Source organism: Hylobates moloch, unplaced genomic scaffold (genome assembly GCF_009828535.3).
Source record: "Hylobates moloch isolate HMO894 unplaced genomic scaffold, HMol_V3 SCAFFOLD_39, whole genome shotgun sequence".
NCBI classification, from domain to species: Eukaryota; Metazoa; Chordata; class Mammalia; order Primates; family Hylobatidae; genus Hylobates; species Hylobates moloch.
The window spans coordinates 388,486-412,972 of record NW_026652314.1 but is presented as its reverse complement, the minus strand read 5'-3'; the positions used below and the strand labels follow the sequence as shown (position 1 = coordinate 412,972).

Genomic DNA, 24,487 nt, shown 5'->3' with positions numbered 1-24,487 from the left:
AGAGGGAGACCCCAGCCAAGGCAGGCCCAGTGGCTCACACCTGTTATCCCAGCACTTTGGGAGGCTGAAGCAGGTGTCTCGCTTGAGCCCAGGAGTTCAAGATCAGCTTGGGAAAACAGCAAGATCCTGTCTCTTCAAAAAATTTAACAATTAGCCGGGCATGATGGCAGGCACCTGTAATCCCAGCTACTTGACTGGCTGAAGTGGGAGGATTGCTTGAGCCCAGGAAGTGGAGGCTGCAGTCAGCTGTGATTGTGCCACTGCACTCCAGCCTGGGTGATAGAGTGAGACCCTGTCTCTAAAAAATAACAATAAAAAGATCCAAGTCGGACACATCATTCCTACACTCAAAGCCTGTGAGTGGCTTCCTCTGGCAACTGGAATCAAACCTCAAGTCCTCCCGGAGCTGGAGAGCCCTGCCGTACTCTGGCTGCTCTGTGGCCTCACCTGGGACCCCTGGTCTGTCCACTTGTTACTGTCCAGTGACAGTGGCTTCCCACCATCCCTTAAACTCCCCCTTTGCTGCTGCTGCTCTAGGGCTGTTGCACTGTTTTCTCTGTACAGAATGCTCTCCCCAGCTCTGCATGGCATGCTCCCGAAATTCACGCAGGTGAGCTAGTCAGCAGCCCCCTTAACCCCATCACAGATGAATGCCCCTTCACACCCTCCTGCAATCCAATGTGTGTCTCTCGGAACCTCTGGCCCACTTCCCTTTTCTCTGTGGAGCTCGTTACCATGGGACCCTGGGTTTTGTAACTGTGGTTTATTGCCTTGTCTTCCCAACAAGAATGCACAGCAGTCTGTCTGGGTCATTGCGGCAGCCCCTCACCCCCCTGAACAATGCTGGGTAGGCACCCAGTAGAGTTATCAAATGGATAAATAAACGCAATTGCAGAGAGGAGGCGGCCACTTTTGGCAGCCTCCATGCGCGGTGCCAGGGCCATGTGCGAGGCCGTTGATGAGCGTTAGCTCATTGGATTTCCATACTGACCTCGGGAGGTGGAGACTCACAAATCCATTTTACAAATAAGGAATCTAAGGCTCAAAAAATCCCAAGGAGACCACACAGCTCGCGACGGGTTGAGCCAGTTTTGACGCCAAGTTTGCCTGCAGCCCGAGCCCAAGTGCCACCCCTGCTCCATGCCACTTGCTGGCACAGCTCTGATGACTCTCTCCTGCCTGGCTCTGACGGGTCTCTGCCCGTGTTCTGGTAATGATTTTCACCCCACAGTTTGCCCCCTTCATCATGACTCTCATTCATTTGTTTTAAAGGCCGTTTCTCTCCTGTCTTCTAGCGTTGCAAATTCTGGTTAGCTAAACAAGAACTCCAGGAGTTCTCGGCAACACATCAGTGAGACAGGATGGGGCGGGGAGAGGCGCCCACCTCCGTGTGCTAATGCATTTACCTCCAGCCCGCAGGCCTCCGCAGAGCTGGCAGCCAGGAACCTCCAGAGCCTCCAAACCTAGCCTGTCCTGCAAGATGAAGCTGCTTCTTGGGAATCTTTTAGCTCAGGATGCTGTGTTCCATATTCACGATGAAATTTCCATGTTCATGAGGGCAACCAGCAGCATGGCACTTGGGAAAGAACTCCAGCCGGTTACATTTAGGGTCCTGAAAAAAAATTCCAAACCGAGAATACTTTCTGGCTAGTGCCATTTAGCATTTTCATCTAATAGAGATTTTTTTTTTCTTTTGTGTGCCCTGGCTTCTCAGTAAGTGTTCTCTGTGCCGGCTGAGCACCAATGGCTCCGCTCCTCCTTGCTGCCTCCCTGAGTCACTGTCCCACTGACTGCTAAGGGCACGAGGCCTCTAGTGACAGTTCCGGCCACCAGGGAAGATGCTGGGTATGTTTTGTTCTTTCCAGTCTGGTTCCTGCCTCCCAAACCCAACTCCCATGTTCTCTCTGGGAGCCCTGCAAGAACAGGGCTTTAGAAAGTTCTCCTTTTTTGGCTGGGTGCAGTGGCTCACGCCTGTAATCCCAACACTTTGGGAGGCCCAGGCAGGCGGATCACGAGGTCAGGAGATCGAGACCATCCTGGCCAACACGGTGAAACCCCGTCTCTACTAAAATACAAAAAATTAGCCAGGCATGGTGGTGTGCGCCTGTAGTCCCAGCTACTTGGGAGGCTGAGGCAGGAGAATTGCTTGAACCTGGGAGGCGGAGGCTGCAGTGAGCTGGGATCGTGCCACTGTACTCCAGCCTGGCGACACAGCAAGACGCCAGACTCCATTTCAAAAATAAAATAAAATAAAATTCTCTTTTTTCTTCAGCCTTCTTGGTCTGCCTGGGATTAACGTACATGGCCACTCTTGGGACTTCTCCCCTTGCTTGCCTGTAAGTTCACCTCTCCCAAGAGTCCAGGGTCTGTATCGCCCCTTTCCTTCTCCCCTTATCTGGTTTCTCTTGCTTTGGGATAATACCACCCCCTCCCTCCCACCACCAGACAAGCCATGTGTGCCCCGCCCTCTCCTAAGCAATTTACAGGAATGAACTCCGGACTCTCCAAACAAGTGTATGGGACGGGCACCCCCCCATCTTCCAGAGAACAGCATGCAGGCTCAGAGAGGTGAAGTGACTTGCCCATGGTCGCACTGCTGGGGAGGTGGAGAAGCCAGGGCGTAGCTGGCTTAACTGTGCTGCTCTTCTGCCTCATGGCATTTAGTTTGAAGAGAAGCGGCTCCAGGGCTGTCCCTCCTGTTGCTACGGAGCCCTAGGCAAGTCAATTAATTTCACACAGTCTGTTTCATCGGCAAAATGGGCCTGAATTTATTCCTGATTCACTGGGTAGTTTTTACAGATGAAATGTGATCACAGCTGGCAATAAACCTGGTCCCACAATGATGTGGACAGCAGCCTCCTCTGCAGCGCCACTGTCCCGCCCGGGCTATGTGAAGATGGGCACCGGCAGGGAGGGTGGCAGGCAGTCCCACAGCTGGGGCTCCAGGCTGATAGCGGTGGCTGAGACGGAGTCATCCCGGATCTCAGGTCAGCCCACCCATCTCATCCCAGAGGGCACCGTGTGTCTCTCCAACATGTGGTCACCTGTCTCCCTGACTGTGTTCCACTGTCACTAGAACAAGAGGACCTGGGCCTGCCAAGCTCCAAAGACAGCTCATCGTGAGGAGGAAAAGTAACTTTACAGAAGCGATGTGTGGTGGTTGTTAAACTGCTGCATCTTCTATCTGCCTTCACAGCACTCACACGCACATACACATGCGCACACATATGCGTACATGTACATGCATACACACAGGCATGCACACACACACACTTGCTGCAGGGGATCCCACCACCAAAGTCCATCCTCCACCCCCCTCAAGGGAGCAAAGTCTGTTCAGAAAACAAACTCCAACACGTCTAAAAGAAAATAACAAAAAAACCCAAACTTTACTTGCATTTAGCCATTAATAAATAATTTACAGTATGTACACGTGGTGACACTCCACACAGGTCACAGACACGTGGACGCAGTGAGGGTTCCCCACTTCCAAGCAGAACGTGAGCAAATACAACCAAAATAAAGTGCTTCACTTTTTACTTCCAACATAGGGACCATCTAAAACCAGCAAGGGGAGGGAGGGGCCGGGCCCCGAGCACCCTCCCACCCGCCCACTCGGTTCTGGCAGAGGGAGCAGGACCTCTCGGAGGGAGGGGGAGACACACGTTCTGCAGCCTCCTGGCCAGTGTATGAGAGGTCCCTGGGGAACAGCAGAGGGGCTGCCGTGGATGCTGATGGGTGGGTAGGGTGTGGGGCTGTAGGGCTGCTGGCAGGATCACCCTCTGGGGCCTGGCTGCACTTTTGGGAGCGAAGCCTGGCTTTGTGCTGTGGGCACAGCAGCACAGGTGGGACTGTTTGGGCTCCTGGATGAGCACCCTAGGCTGAAATGAGGCGGGAGCCAGCAGCAAGTCTCTCCTGGCTGTGTGGCCACAGGGCTTAAGGGAAGAGATTAGAGGTTGAAGACCCTGCCAGGGCTGCTCAGAGCTGAGAGTCCTAAGACCCTGCTCCTCTCCCCAGACTCCAGATGTGGATGGACCGGGTTGGGGGCTCTTGGGGTTGTGAGGAGGAAGCAGAGGATCAGGGCAGGCCAGCTGGCCCCATCCACTGGGTCTCCTGCCACACCCTGGGGCCCAGGCTCCCCTGCCCAGGAGCTCTTGCATCTGCAGGAGGAAGAGGAACAGAAGTCAAGGGTCTCTTCTCTGTTTAGACATTTAGAACCAAGCACTTCAACTTTCTAAGCACAGGGTAGAAGGGGCTGGGGCCCAGGCCAGAGACGGGCAGCTGAGCAGGTGCCTGAAAACTGGGGCCTGCACTGGTACCTACAGCAGCCAGGTGAGCACGGGTAGGGAGGCCACAGGCGAGAAGGCACCAGGCGGGCACGACCTACTGGCCAAAAGATTCCATCAGTCTGCTAAGGTGCCAAGCAGCGCCCCGGGGGTGCCCTGCCTGGGGCCAAGCCCAAGGATGCCTGTGTGGCTGGGGTGTCCCCGCTGGCCTAGGGGGTTCGAGTGTGCTCTCGTGTAAGAGTGTGTGCGTGCGTGTGGCGGGCACAGGGGGCCCCACGGATCGGCGAGCAGCAGTCGGCCGGGCCTTTCAGTGCATTGCGAGGGGAAGGAGCGGACTCTGACGGTTCCCAGTGTCTCTCTGGTGGGGGTGGGGGGGCTTCAGCCTGAGGGGCTGTTTTGCACATTCACACTGCGGGGGCGGGGCGAGGGGAGCTGCTGTCCCTCTCACACAGCTCTACTATCACAAACATCACGGCACCAGTCACCACAACCTTGTCACGTGCACTAGAGGGGGAGGGGTCCATGCCTGAGCCCTTGGCAGCAGGCGGTCCCTGGCGTTCTGCAGGGCCATGGGGGACGCGCCAGGAGATCTGCACCCCGTTGGCGGTCCCAGCCCACACATGTAGAAGCCGAGAAGACAGAGCCCGCGCCTCCCTCCTCATCTACGCGTCTAGCAGAACACAGGGAGCAGGGCCAGGAGCAGGACGAGGGCGCCCAGGAGGGGCCGGGGGGCCAGGGATAGCCCCGCAGCCGCCATGCCTGGCAGGTCCCGAGTCCTCTCATACAGGTGCAGTTTGTCTTTGTTGGAGTGGAGCATCTTGACATCCTCCAGCGCGTAGTAGGCGGCCAGTGTGAAGTTCACGTCGCCCGTGGTGAGGAGGTCGAAGACACAGGCCTGGTAGTACAGGTCCTCCACCGGCAGCTTCTCCTTGCACTTGGCCACGGCTGTCTCGTACGGGAAGGTCTCGGGGGCTATGGGTGCAGGGCTGGCGGCTGCCAGCCTGCGGGCACCGGTGCCCTCAGCGTTGGTGTGGAAGGCCTGGAAGTCGATCTGCTGGTTGAGGGGGCAGCCCCGCAGGCAGAGGTAGAGACCCTGGCTGTCCCAGTCCTCCACAGCATTGACCACTTCCTCTGGCATGCGGACGGCAAAGGTCAGGTAGCGGCCCACCTGGCGCACCACGATGGTGGTGCCGATATACTTGGCCTGGATTTCCACGTGCTGGCCTGACACCTTCTCAGTGATCTTCAGGCTATTGGCCCCGTGCTTGTCCCCACCGTTCTTAGAGCCATCCACGAAGGCGGCCGGGAGCTCGTCCATCTCAGCCTGGTACACCTTCTGGTCCACGCACTCCTGGAAGTTCTTGAAGATGATGGTGAGCTGCCAGGGAAAGGGGCAGAGGAGAGTGGGTGAGGCACAGTGGGAGGAGGCACAGCCCCACACTTAAGATGGTCTAGACTGAGAGGAGGGCATGAAGGATCCTCAGGGATGCTCCAGACACTCCCTTCCCCAGGTTGGACAGATCAGCTCCATCTGCGCAGCTGTGCACTTCACATTCTTTAAATGAAAACAACTTGCCTTTTTTACTTTAAAAAGTGACTTAGAAAAATGTTAGGCCACTACCCTAAGTAGAAAACTAGCTTTTACTATATAGGGAAGTGAACCATAAAAATAAAAATCAAAAGCCCAGTGTGGTAGGCTGAATAATGGCTCCCAAGGAGAGCATGCCCTAATCCCTGTAACCTGGGAATGTTCCTTAGAAGGCAAAAGGGACCCTGCAGATGTGATTAGGTTAAGAACACTGAGATGAAGAGATTATTCTGGATTACCTGGGTGGGCCCTAGATGGAATCACAAGTATCTTTATAAGAAGGAGGCAGAGGGAGATTTGACTAACTAGGACAGAGGAGAAGGTGATGTGATCAACAAGGCAGAGATTCGAATGATGTGGCCACAAACCAAGGGATGCTGGCAACCACCAAAAGCTGGAAATGGCAATGAATGGATTCTCCCCTGGAGTCTCCAGAAGGACCAGCCCTGCTGATACCTTGATTTTATCCCCATGAGACATATTCTGAATTTCTGGCCTCCACAATTATAAAACATTTCCGTTGGTTTGAACCACTCAGTTTATGCTAATTTGCTACAGTGGCGATAGGAAACGAATATGGTTTGCAAACATCATCTTGCATAATGACAGTGGTACTGGAGCCCAATTCCTGACAAAGGACCCAAGCAAATGTCTGAACATTACGGCAGGTGGAATGGAGGGAAATGATGCTCAAAGAAAGAATGAATAGGGCAAAATCCATGCAAGCAGGCAGAGGCAAGCAGAAGCCACTGTCCCAAGGCTGCTGAAAGGGGTCCCTAAGCTGGACCATGGAGGAGGGGAACAGGAAAGGAGGAAGGTGCTGATTGGTAAAAGGCAGATGAAGGTTCCAGGCTGAACGCACAGCCTTGGCCAGGGCTGGAGCAGGGAGGCTCCTTTCTGCTGGAGCCTGTGGCCAGGGGTGAGTGGCTGGACTGAGCTGCTGGAGGAGCAGCTGGCTGGGTGGCACCATTCTCCTCCTGAGAGCCAGACACAGGTGCACTGGTTGCATACAGCATGCCAGGCACTGCGTGTATTACTTTTAGTCTCATGTGATACTGCAAGGGTCAGTGACATTACTCCCAATTTTCCAGATGAGAAAATGTAGGCTCAGAGAGAGGCAGTAACTTGCCTAAGGTCACACAGCCAGCAAGAGGCAGAGCTGGGATTAGACTCTGGGTTTCCAGACTTTAGGCTCTTTTGGCCACAAGCCCATAGGGTGGGAGGCCTGAGAGGAGGGCCAGTGGCCAGGGGAGCAGGTGAGTTTCCTCTGCTGTCCCCGTCCTGAGTGGTATCTGGCTGTTCTTTTCTCCTTAACCCTAAGTAGGCTATCTGGGTTGGAAAAAGAGAAATTGGGAGAGAAAAAACTACCCCCTCTTCCACTCCTTTCCCAGGTGCCGGCTGTTTTGCCATGGGAGTGCTGGGTGCCTTGGTCCCCCTGGACCAAGGGCAGCTGGAACCCGGACTCCCAGCCTGAAGCCAGGAAGGGAGGTGGGGTGAAGGGGGCAAGGTGGCACCCAGGCCTTTTGTGACCTCCTGCTAAAACCCCACCTTTATCTGCTGCACTACTCTCCCCCAGGCCGGGCAACTACCGCCACCACTAAGCCCCAACCCCTCACCCCTCTGTAGGTCAGGGCTCACCCCTCCCCACCCAGGAGAGGGTCTGGCCAGCTAGCTGGCTGGCTGACAGCGCTCCCAAGGGATCCCACCCCAACCCAGCCTCAGAGGGTCTGCAGGCTGAAGGGGTCTGAGCAAGGGGGAGCTGCTGATGACATGCACAGCTATTCTCTGCCTGGGCACTTGGGGGAGGCATGAGGACTGCCTGGCCAGCTCTCTGCGTAGAGGGCAAAGCCGCCAAGTGCCAAGGGAGTTTCTGGCCTAACAGCAGATGTGTGGCGAGGGCACAGTGCGAGGTGCTAGAAAGCAACAGGAAATAAAAAGCTGCTCTGATGGGGAAGGGAAGCAGGGAAACCACAGAAGGACCTCAGCTCAGGCAGGAGAGTCGCAGGAAGGTGGAAGGTGGGGTCTGGCCAGGGATGCAGCAGGAGGCCATCCTGTTCTCTGGGGCCCGGAGGCCAGGGGTGCAGCAGAGTGGCCTCAGTTTGGGGCGGGCTGGCCCAGGGCCATGGCCTCAGGGCCAGGTGCTAAGAGGCCTGAGGCCTGGAAAGGGGGTCCCAGAACCTTCTAGATAATACAAGCCAGTGGGGTATTCAGAGCCACTAGAGGTGCCCCTGGCTGTGTTGCTGTGGCTTTGTGGGTTCCCCATATTGACATAAGGCTTCGGGGTGACAAGGTGAGGAGAACTGGTAGCCTGAGGGGTGTGGAACCCCCAGAAGAACAGACGGAGACCCTAGGCCAAGGCTTCTGAAGAAGAAAAATCCTGTCCTCTCACCGTGTTAGTCAGAAAGGCAAGGCTGGGAGGAGCTGAACGAGGGGCAGGCTGCTGGAGACTTGAAAAGAAATGGCAGTCTTTTCATGAGCCCGTTCATCTCGGGCGCCCGGCGCTGTGCTTTCTGTGCCTGATGGAGACTGCCTGGGGCCGGGGCTCTGCAGGAGTCCATGGAGCACAGCACCAGGAGGACCCCAAGCGCACAGCTCCTTGAGTACTGGACTCGATTTCCTCGCCTTCCTTCCTATAGGGGTCCCAGCCTGGCCCCCAGGACACGGCACACTTCCTGTTTGCAGTGGGATGTCAAAGGTGGCTGCAGCCTCTCCATCCAGCATGGAGCCCTAAGCCTCGAACCTGATGAAATCACTGCTATTCTACCATTCCTGACCTATGGAAATGGCAGCTTCATACGGTTCAACCTCGACTTCTTCCTTCTTTCCACCCACTGGCCAGCCCACCTCGGTGTGGAGGCCGCCTGGGGGGGCCGGAGGTGGGCCAGCCAGGGTGGTCTGGGCCGTGGGTGGTCCTGCCATGGGGGGAGAATGGGGGACTCTGGTGTCCCTGCCTGGTGTGCAGGGCCACACAGACACTGGGGGTGGGGGGGTGTCCTGCTTTCCAAGTGCCATCAGTCTCCCTGGAACAGGAAAGGCTGGTTTCACTCTAACCACCATCTCTCGCAGAGACAGCCTCCTGGAAGGCTGACAGGCTGCTTGACTCTTCTTGGCACCAGTGCCAGGGACTCAACCACAAGTAACAGCATGAAGGGGGCCTGTCGAAAGCTGGAGGCTCGCTGCCAACACAGCCACGGGCGGGCTGCCGCTCCTGCCTCTGCTGCTCCCCCTTCTGAAGGGGCCCTGGCTCTTTCCACTGCACCGGGCACGAGGCAGAGCCCGGGTTGCCTCAGCTACTATTTACAGAGCACCTGGCACTCCATGCCAGGCCCGGTGCTGGGGGCTGGGGGTACACGAGGGAGAAGATCCCTATGCTTCAGGGGGTCACAGACTAAGCAAATGAATCATGCAAAGGGAGAGGCTGGCAAGTGCTATGGGGAAAACTAACCAGCGGGGAAAGGAAGGGGAAGGCGCAGGACTCGAGTTCCTGTACTCTCCTGAGTCTCAGTTTCTTTGTCTGTAAAATGGGTATTAGCAGCACAGCTGGGAAGAGGGTGATGGAGCAGGAGGCTGGGCACAGAAGGCTGTCCCACGGGGGTAAGACATTGGCTAAAATGTCCACGTAGAAAACACTAGATCTTGATCGTCCACAAGAACAGAGGGATTAGCTGATAGGCTGATACCGCCAGTATCATGAGAAACAAATAAAGGCCCCTAGTGATGCCCAGGTGTTTGGGGCCAGCTTCATGCACACAGGGCTTGTACATGAAGCTTCTGCACAAGAAGGCAAATCTCATGGTTACAGGGTCAGGGTCTGGCCAGGCAGGGGCTGGACACACTCTGGGAAGCCCGAGGGGAGGCCTTCAAGGGCAGGTGTGCAGGGACAGGTGGAGTCTGGCTGGCTGAGAGGGGAAAGGGGAGTGGGTTTCCAGTGGGTGGTAGAGTCTGGCAGGCCCAGAGGGCTCCGTTGGTGGTGGTCGAGGTGGTCACAGAAGCCCAGAGGCCTCATCATCTTGGAGATGAAGGTCCCTTGCCTTTCCCTGCTCCCTGCAGACACCAGGCTGCTCTCCCACTCCGCCTGCTTTGGATGTCGACTCCTCTGTTCCTCCATCTGGAAACTCGTGCTGTGCTTCAGGGGTGAGCTTGGTGGATGGGCTCCCCAGTTCTCTGGACAGAGCCAAGGCTCCCAATGGCCTTCAACATCCTGCTGCCCCAGCCCCCATCACCAGCTCCCTTTGCTGGTCTTTGCTCTTCACTAGCCTGGCAGCTTTTGGGAGGGAGGGCAACGACTAGCTCAGAGGCTGGCACAGATGCAACGTCTGTTCAGTGTTTGCTCCATCAATGAGTGAACGAACACACCTGAGTAACGGAGGCCTGACAGACAGGCGGGGCAGAGGCCAAAGGTGCCTGAAGCCAGCCAGCGAGGTTCTCACCGGGGGACCACAGTACCCCAGTCCGGCCCGAGTTCTGAGACTGACTTGGCCATAGACATTGACGCTGTCACTGTCTGGCGTCCTGCAGAGCCTGGTTGACAGGGCTGAGCTCTCAGCCTGCTGAGATCAAAGGTGGCCTTCGGTTGCAGCAGAAACGGGCTGGGTTGGTGAAGCTCTGCTTCATACTCTTCTGGAAGCCTCCATGCTGGGATAGGAAGGGAAGTTCTCCCTTCACTGCTCCACCCCGTCACATCACCCCCATCCATAATGGGGGCAGCAGCCCAGCCTCCCTGCACACAAATCACAAATCCTTCCCGGTGTGTGGCTTGGCTGTGTTGTCCCATTTGGTGCTTCTACCCCCTGGGCTCTGGAGGAGTAAGCCACCTGGGGTCCACATCCCTCTCACATCCTCAGACCTCCCTGTGCACCCTGCTAGACCTTGGGAACATGCAGGATGGGAGAGGGAGGCCGGGTCCCCTCTGAAGCGTGCTGGTGCCTGGATTTAGAAGCTGCAGCCTCAGGCTCCTGGCGTCCGTTTGTCTTGGCTCTCAGGAGGGCGGGTGGTGGGGAGGTGCAGGGGCCGTGGGGGAGGTGGCTGGGTCCTTGATGCAGGCCCTGAGTATGCAGAGGGCTGCGGGGGCACAGGGTGGAGTGTACCGGCTGCAAGTCTTCTCCATTAGGCGTCATGGTCTGGTGCCAAGGGCCCGCTTGGGAATCCACAGAGTGAAGACCTGCTTATTTCCCACCCAACCAGGGCCCAGAAAGCGACCCCCTGCAGGCAGGCAAGGGCCACCGGAGCAGAGGGAAGTGGCAGGGATGGAGCATTTCCCTGGCTGCCAGGTCACCTCGCTGTCCTCCTCTGGGTGTGGAGGGGTGGGAAGGAACAGAAACGCCCTTGTGGTGAATCTGGCACTGCCCGACACACGGCCTCCTTCCAACTGGCTCTTCCTAGGAAAACAGACCCACTGCCACTTCGCCAAGCTGGAAACCCCAGGGGGCACCGATGGGCTGGGCACTGGGGAGGGTGGACGTGTCCCCATCGCCTGAACTGGGAGCCACCAGCTTCCTTCCTGGCCTCGAGGCCTTGCCCTCTGGCTAAGTCTGAATATGAGGTCACAGGACATCCTCCCCAAAAGTGGGTATGGGAGGGAGGCCTGGGGTAGACAGGAGTGTCCACTTGCGTGGGTCCATGGCTGTGTGTGTGGCTGCGGCCCCATGAGCAGGACCTGAGTCCTGCTGCCCCCATGCTGAGGCCTCCTTGGGTCGGAAAACCAGCAGCCCTCAGTGGCCTTGTGGGGCCGCTGAGAACATGCCAGGTTCTGGAGTCACCTGGGCCTGGGGCAAATTCTAGTTCAGCATCCCAGCTGACTGTGCACTTGGGGTGGGAAGGTCACTTGGCCTCTTAGAGCATCAGGCTCCCCATTTGTGAAATGGAGCTATGCCAGCCAGGCCGGGCTGGCTCGAGGAAGGAGGGAGGAAGCTGAGACCCACCCCTTCAGGGAGGGTGCTCCTGTGTCCCCGCTCTGCTCCATCTTCCCCCATTCCCAGGCACCCGAGGCCCTCTCAGCCTCTCAGTGTCCACGCAGGGCAGAAACAAAGGGCAGGGCTGTGCCCTACAGCCGCCCCCTCCCCCTTACCTTGCTGGTGGCAGTGGCCGCTGAGCCGGGCAGCACAGGCGTGTTGGTAACCTGCACGTTCAGGTAATTATTGTCGATGAGCGGCCAGGCGCCCTGCACCTTGCAGGTCTGGAAGCGGTCTGTGAAAGTCCTGAGGTGTGGGTCCCCAAAGAGGCCGCAGTGCGTGTAGTTGGGGGTGGCTGAGTGCTTGTGAAAGCTCTTCTCGTAATGGCAGATCTCGGGGCTGTCCGAGCGCTCCTGGCTGTCTCCAGCCGGTGGGAGCGTGCGCAGGCGTGGCTGCGAGGTGGGGCCATCCTTGGAGCAGTTGTGCTGGCTCATGAGGTCCTCTATGCCATGGACGGCCGAGTGGTAGGCCAGGTCACCCCGGCAGGTGCGGGCCGTCCGCCGCGTGCACAGGGCGTAGCTGCGCAAGGCTGCGCAGAACTCGGGGGTGTCGTCTGAGGCTGGGGCGTGGCTGCCCGACGTGGCACTCCAGAACTCAGAGTTGCACTTGAGGATCTTGCACGGGGAGGTGGCTGAGGAGAAAGGAATGAACACACTGTCGGGGTGCAGCCTGGCAACCCCAGCTTCTGCTACCATCTGTGGGCCGGGGAGTAGCCACACATCGCACGAGGGCCCCTCCTCTAGGGCAGAGCCACCCACGCCACACACAGATGGTGAAAAATTTCCTGCAGGTGGTAGGAAAGGGGTCCTTCTACGCAGCCTATAGCGACCCCAAGTGGACAGGCATGCACGACAGCAGGCTGAAAGGGCTAGTGGGAACCCTCCCACGGCGCCAGCCTGCTAGGGAGTGGTCACTGTTTGGGGGAAGTAGGACTTTGGGAGCTGATATGCCACCCCGGGGCCTTTGACATCTATGTGCACTTTCATGGCCACCCCAAGAATTCTGGCTAAAGCAACAGGAATCCGGCAGGGAATTAGCCCCACTATTAAATGTGTGTCCCCAGTCCTGGCACTGTATGACCTTATACAAATGACCTCCCATCTCTGTGCCTTGTTATACTCATCTGGAAGATGGGATGATGAGTGTGAAGTGATTTATCACGTATAAAGGACTTAGTCTGGCCCCAGCATTCATAGCCAAAACTCAGTGAACGTTGCCTGGTATGACTGCTCTATTAGCCCTAGCCATAGAGGAGCTGGCTTCCCTTATGCTGACCGTAGTCCCATCCTTCTCTGTCCTGCTCAGAGAAGCAAGCTGAGAAGCAACTGACAGTAGTAACCTTGGATCCCTCACAAGCTTTGAGACTTTAGTGACAATTAGCCAAAATGACCATGCCCCAGAACTCTGGCTTTAACACACCTAATCTTCTCAACACATAGAACCTGCCCTTTTCTGGCCTTCCTCTGCACAGCCCATAGTGACCACAAGTGGCCAGGCACACAGACCTGCAGCAGGACAGAAGTTCCCACATGGGTTCCAGGAGAAAGGGGCCAGGAGACCAGCTGGGAGGTCCAGCCTCTGGGGTCACAGCCCATGCTGGCTGAGGTGGTCTCTAGTGGGGAAAGGGAGCCTCAGCACTCTTGTCTGGGCCACTAACTTGGCTTGTGACCTTGGAAAAGTCAGTTTGTTTCTCTGGTGCTGGTTTTACCTATAAAATTGAGCCGCACATAAAACCAAGAACAGACACATTTGAGGGCAGGCTAACGTGAGCACGAGTGCCTACCTATCCCAGCAGCCTTGTGTGAACCCAGCCTGAGTTGTGCAGCCCTGGACCTGGGTGATCTCTCCTGCCTCTGCAGGTGGGTGGGCACCATTCTACAGGAGCACAAGTCACCTTCCCAGGTCACAGACCTGAGCACGGGGGAGTCAGTGCTCATCTGAAATTTGGGCTCCCCCCCCTCACGTGACCTGTGTTTGCCATACTGCCAGTAACAAGGTAATTTCAGGTGATACCTAAGTGAACACTTTGTCTTTTAATTTGAGAAGTCATATCTTTATTTAAATGTGCATTAAGAAAAAAAAAATTGCTGGGTACGGTGGCTCATGCCTGTAATCCCAGCACTTTTTGGGAGGCTGAGGCAGGCAGATCATGTGAGGTCTGGAGTTTGAGACCAGCCTGGCCAACATGATGAAACCCCTTCTCTACCAAAAATACAAAAATTAGCCAGGCGTGGTGGCACGAGGATTGCTTGAACCCGGGAGGCAGAGGTTACAGTGACCTGAGATGGTGCCACTGCACTCCAGTCTGGGAGACAGAGCAAGACTCCATCTCAAAAAAAAAAAAAAAAAAAAATTGATGGAAGAGCTACAGACTTCCCATTTTATTAGCTTTAAATTGAAGAAGTATGCTCACTTAAAGGGTCAGGTTAGGTAAGTGACAGTCAGGTGGTGCCCGCTTGATATGGTTTGGCTGTGTCCCCACCCAAATCTCACCTTGAACTGCAATAATCTCCACGTGTCAAGGGTGGGGCCAAGTGGAGATAACTGAATCAGGAGGCCATTTCCCCCGTACTGTTCTCGTGGTAGTGAGTAAGTCTCACGAGATCTGATGGTTTTATAAAGGGGAGTTCCCCTGCACGTGCTCTCTTGCCTGCCGCCATGTAAGATGTCCTTTGCTTCTCCTTTGCCTTCTGCCATGATTGTGAGGCCTCCCCAGCCATGTGGAACTGTAAGTCCATTAAATCTCTTTCCTTTATGAATTACCCAGTCTTGGGTACGTCTTTATCAGCAGTGTGAGAACAGACTAATACACCACTATAAAGGGATGCTATGGCAGATATGTGGGGAGCACCGGTGAGATCCCCCCATGTAGTCTTCCTCCCACACAGGTGTGCTCCTGAGGACAGGTCTCCCTCCCAAGGCAACGAGAAGATTCTCTTGCCCTGCTGTCTTCACGTCTCCTTAACCTGTACAAGATATGCAAGGGCCCAAACTACCTGTAGGCTTTGAAATGTTGGCGCGGTCCACGTGGGAAAAGGTAGCTTCCCTGCCGCCCCCTGATAAAGCCAGTACAGGAGAGGAGTGGGGTGGGGGCGTGTATGGGGAGGGAGCGCTACGCAGAACAAGCATTTGGAGGGACCCAGCGCACAGGAACTGACTGCTGCGGTGGCCTGCACACGATGCCTGTCCCGGCAGCCTCATTAATTCCAGGAGCCGGTTGTGCTGACCTGACATTCTGCCTCCTCAGAATCATGCAGATGTGGGCATCAGAGAAAATCAACCAGAAGGAATACTGGTCTCCTGTTAATCGATGGCCACGCTCAAGCTCTGGTTCATCTCTGGACCTTACTGTGACCAATGTAGAAAAAGGACACTGCCTGTCCCTTTACAGCAGGCCCCACTGCTACACAAGCAGGAGCTGTGCTGGGCTCTGACTCTCCACCAGGACACGAATCTGGTAGGAGTGCAGGGACCGTGAAGTCCCAGCTGGCTGGCTCTGTCCCAGGTCCGGTGCTGCAGGCGGTACAGGCCTCCCCTCATTGCATCTTCCCGGTGCGACTGCCATCCCTAGCTCTCGAGAAAGCCAGGCTCTGCTGGGCTGACTTCTTGCCCAAGTCTCACTTCGAGGAAGGAGCCAGGGCAGGACATGAATCCAGCCCACTGGACTTGAGAGCTCATGCCCCTGGCAGCCACACATCATCACACAACCTCATTAGCACACTCCTGATTCCCTCCCCCACGGTGGGCTCCAGCCTGTCCTGCAAGACCCATCTTATGACACTGTGCTCCCAGGAGCAGGAGGCCTGTGGTCCACACATGCTCTCTCCCTGCCTTGCTTCCAGCAGACAAGTTCCAAGGGGTCACCTCCCAGGGTGAGCAGGGGCTCAACGGCAGGGTCGGACTGGTGCCCAGGTGTGGCTCTACCCTCCAAATGGGCAACTCCGCAGCCTCCTGCATTTTAAGCGGACTGGCTTCATGATCAGGATGTGCTACCTCCACAGCCTTCAAAACTGTTCTCAGCGCAGCACCCCAGCTATAGAACTCTGGGGTATGTGGAGAGTTCATGACAGAAATCCCACCCAGGTACCCTGGAAAGGGGTCCCTCACATGCTCCAGGGCCGTGGAGTGGCATCTGGTAGCCCCAGATGAGGCTGTACTGGGTGGCCTGGGACCCAGCTCGGCAGGCCCCAGTGGGGCCAGGGGTTCTGCAATTCTGCCAAGTTCCCAGGAGAGGCCCATGCTGCTGGTCCCCCGCCCACTTTGAGTAGTGAGGCTTCAGAGTTGGTTCACTTTCTTTTCAACAGTCACAGGAGCCAAGCTAGAGCCTGATGCAGCCCGACCAGCCTGGAGTGTGTGAAGGCGACATTTCCCCAGGATCGGGAGGGGGCTGGTGGCGAAGGTTCAGAGAAGGGGGCTGCAGGCAAAGGGGTGGCGAGAGGCAGACAGCCCCCCCAGGAGCAAACAGCAGGGATGCGGCCACCTGAGCCCTGATGCTGAGCGGCTAAGAAGTGCCTGAGACAAGGCCCTTTCACTTCTCCATTCCACACGGGCACCTTCTCCTGCTCCTCTCCTCCTCCCAGAGCCCACCCACTCTAAGAACAAGACCACCCCTCACCCAGCAGGCATAGCTGTCTGCCTGCCACTCAGAGATGGTGGCAGAGGTCACACTCTGGAACCGTTGCACCTAGGAACCAGGGTCCCTGTCTCCCCCACTCCTCTGTAGGCTTCAGGACCCTGGTGGTGGGGTGAGCTCCTTGCCCCACTATTCCCTCCAAGTTCTGCCAGCCCCAGCTCTGGGTGGGCTGAGGGCCAGCACAGGCCCTGAAGGGAGGTGTCTGGTTCAAAGTCCCGCTCTGTCCCCTACCAGTAGTTTCGGGAACTTGACTCAGCCTGTTTCCTTAACTGTCAAGTAGAGACTGTGTCCACCTTAAAGGGTCGCTGAGGACATGAGATGTACACGGCATGCCTGGAGCCCCAGGGGCATCCAGCAAACAGGGTCCCCCACAAAGGCCACAGTGGGGGACAATGCTTGCAGCCCTGGGAGGTCAGAGGTTAGAAGTCACGGGCTTGGGGGACAGGAGGGGCACTGGAGGGAGCCTGCCCCTCCCTGGTGAAGCTCCAGCAGACGTGGCATCTCTCCTCATCCCTCCTTCCCCAGGGTAGGCCCTGCGGGCACTCACTCTCAGGGCGCAGTGGATTCCACCTGGATCCAGGTCCCCCAACTCCTGGCAGCTCCTTCAATCCACTGGACTGTCCAGGATCAGTCAATGGTCATGACTGTCGAGGGGGCCTCGCTTCCCATGGGCACCGGGTGGCTTCACCCCACTGCCTCACTCACCCCCAGGGAGAGCACTATAGACTGAACTTTGTCCCCCTAAATGTGTAGGTTGAAGTTCTAACCCCTTATGGGATGACATTTGGGAGGTAATTAGGTTTAGATGAGGTCATGAGAGTGGAGCCCCCACAACGGGGTTGGTGCCCTTAAAATAAAGACACTTGGAAAATGCTAAGCATTCTCTCTTCTCCCTGCCCCTCTCCCTCCTCCTGCCATGTGAGGGTATAATGGGAAATCCACAGCCTGACAGCCAGGAGGAGGGCCCTCTCTCTAGAACTGGACCATGCTGGTACCGGATCTAGGACTTCCCACCTCCAGACCACTGAGAAAATAAATGTCTGTTGTTTAAGCCTCCTAGGCTGGGGTATTTTCTTATGGTGGCCAAGCTAAAGAGACAGTCATAGAGGGAAAACTGGCCGCCTCCCTCCTCTCCTTCCTGCACCCTCCCAAGTCACCTCTGCAGAAGCTGCCAGTATCAGTGGAGACATTTGTTTGGCCAGAGACCAAAGACCAGATTGACTTAACTTCACCTTCCCCATTTTCCCATTTCCCGACAAGGACTTGTTTTCGCCCAGGGATTGCCCAGGCCCGGGATGATCCCCTTGGCTCTTCAGAGGGAGAGATTGGGGGGTGGCACATCGAGCTCTCACATCTCTGCTGGGAGACCTCTGTACCCCACAGCCCGTGTGGTCCAGTCTCTCCGTCCTTGCTCCTGACAGAGAGCACTTGGTTTCCTGCCTGTCACAACCCCTTCCTTCCCCAAGTTTTCATGGCATCCTAAAATGCCTCTTCTGCTGAGACATTTTCTGGGGGAAGATGCAGTCAGAAACTCTGGGTCCTAAAGCACAATTTCAACAAGTTTGCCTCCGTCCTTGCCTTGTTAATGAGTAAATGAAGAGACCTTAGATTCTATATGAGAAAGAAAAATAAGGATACTTGCAAGTTCCCCACCCAGAGAGAACTGGAGAGAATTCGGTGTCAACAGGCAATAGGTAGGGTGTTCTCACGGGGCAGTGCCCAGTGGGAGGGTCTCACCACAGCGGTGGACCTTACTGTGGTGGGGCAGAGCATCGAGATCAACTCCAGCGCCGCCACTCCAGAGCTGTGTGACTGTGGGCAAATTCACTGACCTTTCTGAGCTACAGGGATGCATGGGCACCTCACCAGAGGGGTGTTAAAGGGACTGCAGGCACTGATGTGAGCAAAGCCGGGAGACTCGGGAAGGAAGCTCTGTGACAGCCAGTTTTGTGTTAACTTTGTTTTGTTTAATCACAATTTATGGGAGAGGCTGAGCTTAACTAACAGCTAATGTGTATCGAGCATTTACTGTGGGCTAGACATTGTACATGTGTCTCCTTTAGCCCTTAATACAGACCCAGGACTGACTTGTTATCCTCATTCAACAGACAGGGAAACTGAGGCCTAGAGGCATTAAATAGCTCCCCACCCACCCCACCCCCAGCTACCCTGAAGGTGCAAACCACAGCCCTCAGCCCCCAAGCTGCATTCTCCTCTTCCTTCACACCTCTCGGATTTCCACACACTCCATACCAGGCAATGCCAAGGTGCTGCGGGGCCACAGAGATGAACAAAGACAAGAGTTCTTGTCTTGGGGGGCCTCACTGGGGAAGAGGCTGTGCACCCAGGACTGCATAGGGAGGTGGTGTAGGTACATGGGCTGGGCCTCACCCCAGAAAACAAAACATGATCGTGACAATAAAATACCCTGCACTCCCAGGGCCTGTGCAGGTGACACATTGCTTTCCTGTTGGATCCTCGCTACTGCCCTGATTAGAGGGCAGGAATTTTTATCTTCATTTTACAGATGCAAACACAGAGGCTTCGGGCTCGAGTGGGCCTGGGTCACACAAGTGGAAGGGCTGGGGCTGAGATGGGCAGGCTTGGAGCTGTTTCTATGCTTTTCAAAATGCTTTTGCCACAAGTCCCTCCTCAGGACACCAGCTGAGACTGACCCAGCTCCCCCAAGGCCCAAAGGCATGATGTGGGTCTTCTATGCAGCCGCAGACCCATCTGGTCTCAGGACAGTAACCAGAAGCTTAATCAATTCTGGGACCTCCCTGCACAAAGGCCTGTTCGGAGCCCACCAGGAGCAGCGGCTGCTGCCAACTGACCCATCCCGACTTCCTGGGTTTCCCAGGTGCCCCAAACTCTCAGGGAACTTGGATCCAGCTCTGCAGATCTTCCTAAGAGTTTAAGAGGCTTCCTCTCTTCCAAAGCTCAAGGGAATGACTTGGAAAAGGCCACTGACAGTGACCAGCTGGGACCAGAATAAAGGGTGCCTGCTCCCGTCTGCCATCTCTCCACGTGGAAAGGAAGCTCTCTGGGAACCATGGGTCCCAGAAATGAGTGTGTGTGGCCTCATTTCCCATGCGAGGGGCTGGGCAGTCCCCATGGGCAGTGACTGGAGTGAGGGGCCCTGACCTCCACGGTCATCCAATCACCTTGCCTCCACGGCACTAAATCACCAACGGCAGCCCCCCACCAGAGGTCAGGGACCTGAATGAAATCTGGCCCAGCATCAAAAGCAATAGCTGTGGCATCACCTGCCAAAGAGATCTCAGAGAGGCCGATTTTTATGTGCTGTATCTTTATAAAAAGACCCCAATTCCAGGCAATAAACCTTAGACTTTTCTGACGCGAATGTCCATGGAAAGAAGGAAGGAAAGTTTGAGCTGAAAAACAGATCTTACAGCAACTCCTGCAGGCGGAATAGGAAAGCTGCTTTTCAGAGCAAGCCATGTTGAACACAGAGCCAGCTGCCCCGCAGGGTGTGAGCTGAGCACACCTGCCCAGTACTGCAGTCCAGAAAGTTGCCCCTTCTAGCTCTGGAGCTGCCTCTTGATGGATCCAGGACAGCCAATATGCACAGAACCAGGGGACTGAAAAACCTAAGAAGTTTCCTGAGCTTCCATTTCTACCCCAGCCACTGAGTGTGTCCTTGGGCAGGGGCCACCCTCCGGCCCCTTGTTAAGCCTTGCAACCTGGGGTTCGACCTCAAGAGACACAGACACAGAGCTTTATGCCCCTTACAAGCATATTATGCGGTATTATGTGCACTGCATGTTTTGTTTTGACCCAGGTCTCTTGAGGCCTTGAATTTTCAGGATTAGCTATAGTGGGGCAAACAGGAGAAACCAGAAGCGTGCAAAGACAGTGGTCTGGCCCTCTCCAGATCCAACAACAGAAAGCCCCTAAACTTGTCCCGGAGCCCCAAGGGGTGAGGGACTCGGCTCAAGGGGTGATGCCCAGGCAGTGCCTAGAAGACAGAGTGGCTCCCAGACCCGATGGGGGTTGGGTGGGCCCTTGGTGCTCAGGTTGGGACCCCTGGCGACCATCTGACCCATTTGCTCCTGACTCGAGCAATCCAGGCCAGAGCTCACGGCTTCTCCATGCGATCAAATTTATCAAAGAGCCCTAACAATCACTTTGTGACCAAAAACAATGGTCACTTTTCAAGGCACACCATGGAATTTTAGAACCTGGGAGCCTGGGGATGTCAGAGGTCACCGGTTTACGCAGCAGGAAATCTCCCTGCAGCACTCCTGCCAGGGCAGGGCTGGCCCCTCCTGCTCTGGACAGCTCTGGCTGTGGATGCACTGCGGCATCCCAGGGACTTCCCCTGGCCCTTGTCTAGAGTCACATAGGAAAGGGTGAAGTAGGGCGGCTTTGTGATTGTTGAGGATGGCCCCTCAGCTTCCCTGCGCCACCTTCTTGGTCCCTCCAGCTGCTCCTCTCTTTGGCCGTCACTGGACTGTCAGTGTCACCCATCTGCCCTTGCACAGCTCAGGTTCCTCTAGGAGGTGGCCGCTGAGCGGCCTCTTCCCCACTTGCATGTCAATCTCCTGAGGGTTGGGGACCCCTATCTTCGTCCTGGCGTCCATACTCCATACCCAAAGCCTATCAGGAGATTTACTTATTTTTTGACATAGAGTACTCTGTCGCCCAGGCTGGTGTCCAGTGGTGGGACCTTGGCTCACTGTAACCTCTGTCTCCCAGGTTCAAGCAATTCTCTTGCCTCAGCCTCCCAAGTAGCTGGGATTACAGGCACGCGCCAGCATGCCCAGCTAATTTTTATACTTTAGTAGAGACGGGGTTTCCATGTTGCCCAGGCTCGGTCTCGAACTCCTGAGCTCTGGTGATCCACCTGCCTCGGCCTCCCAACGTGCTGGGATTACCGGCGTGAGCCACTACACCTGGCCCCTATCAGAGATTTGATGCTTTTTTAAACCTCCGACCCAGGACCCTGTGCCCGGGAGATGCACTTGCCCCACAACCCACATGAACGCATGTAGGTGACATTTCACTCTTTCGGGGGAGGGGGGCTCCAGACTGCTTTCCTCATGGACTGAGATAAGGTAGAGAGAAAGAAAAATCACAGCCACACAGCACGTCTGACTTAGTTCTCTTCCTTTCAGTAGCAACCTAGCACCTCTGAGAATCAGAAAGATAGGGCGGGGCGCTTGGAGCACCAGCTGCACCAACGCTGGCAGGATGAAAATATTTATGCACCAATGAGGCACTAGCTGCTTTCAGAGACCTCCTTTGAACTGTTAATCAAGCCCAATCTTTCAGAATAATAGCCTGATTACCACTGCCCTGTTTGCATAACAAAGAAGCCCAATGAGACTTATTTTGCAGTGCACAAGGGGGTGTGAAGGATTGACCCTGAGAAAGGAGTCCTAGGAATGCAGTGAGCCGCTGCAGAGCCTGAACCCAGGAATAAAGACAATGCAATTTGCCACCAAGAAAAGCTCGACAGACCAATAAATTACCCGCGTGCAAAGGGATTAGATCAGGTTTCAGTTACTGTGTAGGAGGGGTGGGGTGAGCCGGAGAGGGAAAAGACTTGCCCTCTCTTAAAGGGGTAAGGCTCATTTTGAGTGCAAGCCCCAGGGTCAAGCTGTTTTTGTCCAACTCTGTGGCCTGCGTGGGAACTGCCTGAGTTCAATTACTTGCTCCAAGTTCTGGACCCTTCTATGTGCCGGGCACTGTGATTAATGCTGTTTCTGGAACAAACCCCAGTTAATCTCCGCGCACAGGTATGGTCAATCGCATAAACTTCTAGAATACAAAGCAAACATGTTTCATCTTAACACTTAACAGCAACAAAGGTTTAAGAATGGAAGTACGAGAAGGTATCAGGGAAGTAGCATTTCAACGAGGTCCTGAATTTGACGGGTGATGCAGGGCAAAGATCTGACGACAGGGACCTCCAGAACAACTGAGCTTGGCAGGAGGTGACATGCTGGCTGGTCACAGTGTAGCCAGGAGTTTGGGGCCAGACACGGAAACCTAGAGTGCCACCTGTGCCCATTAGGAAGCAAATGTCGCTCAGCTTCAAACCACTTTGCTCTGTGGTGCAGGGATTCTGCAAACCCCATCTCTTTCGTCACTGGGTTCCCTGTTAAATTTCCCCACAAGAGGACACTAGATGGAGAAGGGAAGGTGGGAGGCAGGAGACAGGTTTACCTGCTATCCCCAAGGCTGTTTCTCCCACCACTTCCCAGCAACAGCCCTTCTTCGCCATCAGTCCCGGGCCCTCCTCCAAGCTTGCCTTCCTTCTGTCCCTCTGGCTGCAGGGGTGGAAGCTGCTTCCGCCACTGTCTGTCTCAGTGGTCTCTCTTTGCCCTTTCAGTCCTCCCATGCCCATAACAATGCCCTACATGAGGTTCCCTCTGCGGAAACATCCCGGGTGTGTTTTGCTTTTCTGATTGGACCCTGGCACGCCAGCCTAAGGATTTCTGCCTTTTTCCAATAGATGGCAGGGAGCCCCTGAAGCATTTTCTGTGAGCACCCAGGGCGTGATCAGAACACTATTTTAGGAAGCAGTGTAACTGAAGAGGCGATGGCTTCAATTAGGATGGAGGCAGGCGGAGGGAAGGGAGGGAGAGCAGCTTAAAAAAGAAATCACTGCCAGCGCCTGTGGACACACCAGCCTTGAAGCCTCAGACCTCCCATGTCCCCTTCCTCACTGTCCACCTAGCCTGAGCAGCAGACGCTGAGATGCCCTTCTTAGCAACATGGCATGACCCCTGTTCAAAGGGGGCGGAGGAGGGAGCACTGAGCCAGGGGGCTGGCCAGCTCACACGCAGTGAGACTCACGCTGCCACCCCTCCCCACCCTCTCCTGTCCTTCGTGCCTCAGTGCTGGATCTCACAGGGGACAGCAACAGACAGACCTACCACACATATGTGGCAAACTCTGGCCAGAGCAGTATTCGGAAGTCTCTTTGAGTTGAGATGCCTGAGGCTGCCTGTTTGTGTCACTCCTGCAGGAATTTCACTCTGTCATCCTGGTGTAAACATCCAGGTGTTTGGCATCAGATACCGAAAGGAACACACCCAGGTGAGCGCAGGATTTTTCACCAGGTGCAGCAGACCCTACCTTTAACCTACAAGCAGCCAGAATGTGTCACCTTTTCTAAAAGGCATTCCTCCCTGAGTCTAGCCCAAGAATGTCCCAAGGAACCTGTGACTCCAATGTGGCTCCCACCCTTTGAATCCACTGGAAATTTTCTAGGAGGTTTTCTCTAGAAACCAGCCACAGGAGAAAGAGGGAGCTTCTCAGAGAACCTCAGTTGACTGTGGAGGTGGGGGTCAGTTGGGGTGCTGGGGTCATGGAGGGGTAACTCACGGCCACGTGAGCATGGGCAAAAGTGGCCGAATGCCACTCACGGAGCTCAGACAGGAGGTACTGCCCGTGTCACACCCAGCCAGGGCTGCTCTGCCCCAGCCTCACTCATACCAAGTGGCTGCACGAAACCACACCGTGTGCCAAGGGAAAGGGCACACCTCAGCTTTCCATACTGCCCTCCCATCCCCCAGTTCCTCCTGGGGCCACGTGGAGGCAGACCACGGGCAAGTAGGATGGTGTGAGAGTGTGGTGTTCCCCTCTGGCCCAAGGCCACAAACAGCTTCAGTGCGGGGGTGCTGATAGCTTCTCTAGGCAAGAGGGGCCCTCGGCTGGCAAGGGCTGGACATAGGATTCCATGCCAGCACCATCCTGTCTCAGGGCAGAGTTAGATAAGCTACTCCGAGTTCCACAAGATAGGTGATTATAGGCAGACATAACTTTCCACATGTAAATGATGCTTGCAGGTGAGCACTTTGGTCCTCCAGCTTTGAGGCATAACCCCTTTCCCTGAGTCTAGCGCTGGCGCTGCCTCTAGTGACCCTGGGCTCCTCCGCTTAGCCTGCGGGTCTAAATGCCTTTGAAGTGGCTTTTCTCCCTCACAGCTGCCGGCAGGCAGGCCTTCCGCCTTCACCTTCCGCGTGCGGGGGAACAGCAAATGCAAGCCAGCCAGGCT

The 24,487-nt window shown here is 55.7% G+C and overlaps 1 protein-coding gene across 2 annotated transcripts in view; it reads right to left on the bottom strand.

The window, feature by feature from the left end:
- Positions 1 to 4,032: 4,032 nt before the first annotated feature.
- The window catches only part of LOC116463502 (repulsive guidance molecule A-like), a 45,434-nt gene continuing 24,979 nt past the window's right edge, over positions 4,033 to 24,487 (bottom strand). For both annotated transcript variants that reach the window (XM_032146631.2, XM_032146630.2), the window contains 2 exons: positions 11,942 to 12,456; positions 4,033 to 5,664 (listed from right to left, as the gene is read on the bottom strand). In XM_032146631.2, the coding sequence (XP_032002522.1) occupies positions 4,957 to 5,664; positions 11,942 to 12,456 (1,223 nt within the window). In that variant the 3' untranslated portion in view covers positions 4,033 to 4,956. The remainder of the gene's footprint in view (positions 5,665 to 11,941; positions 12,457 to 24,487) is intronic.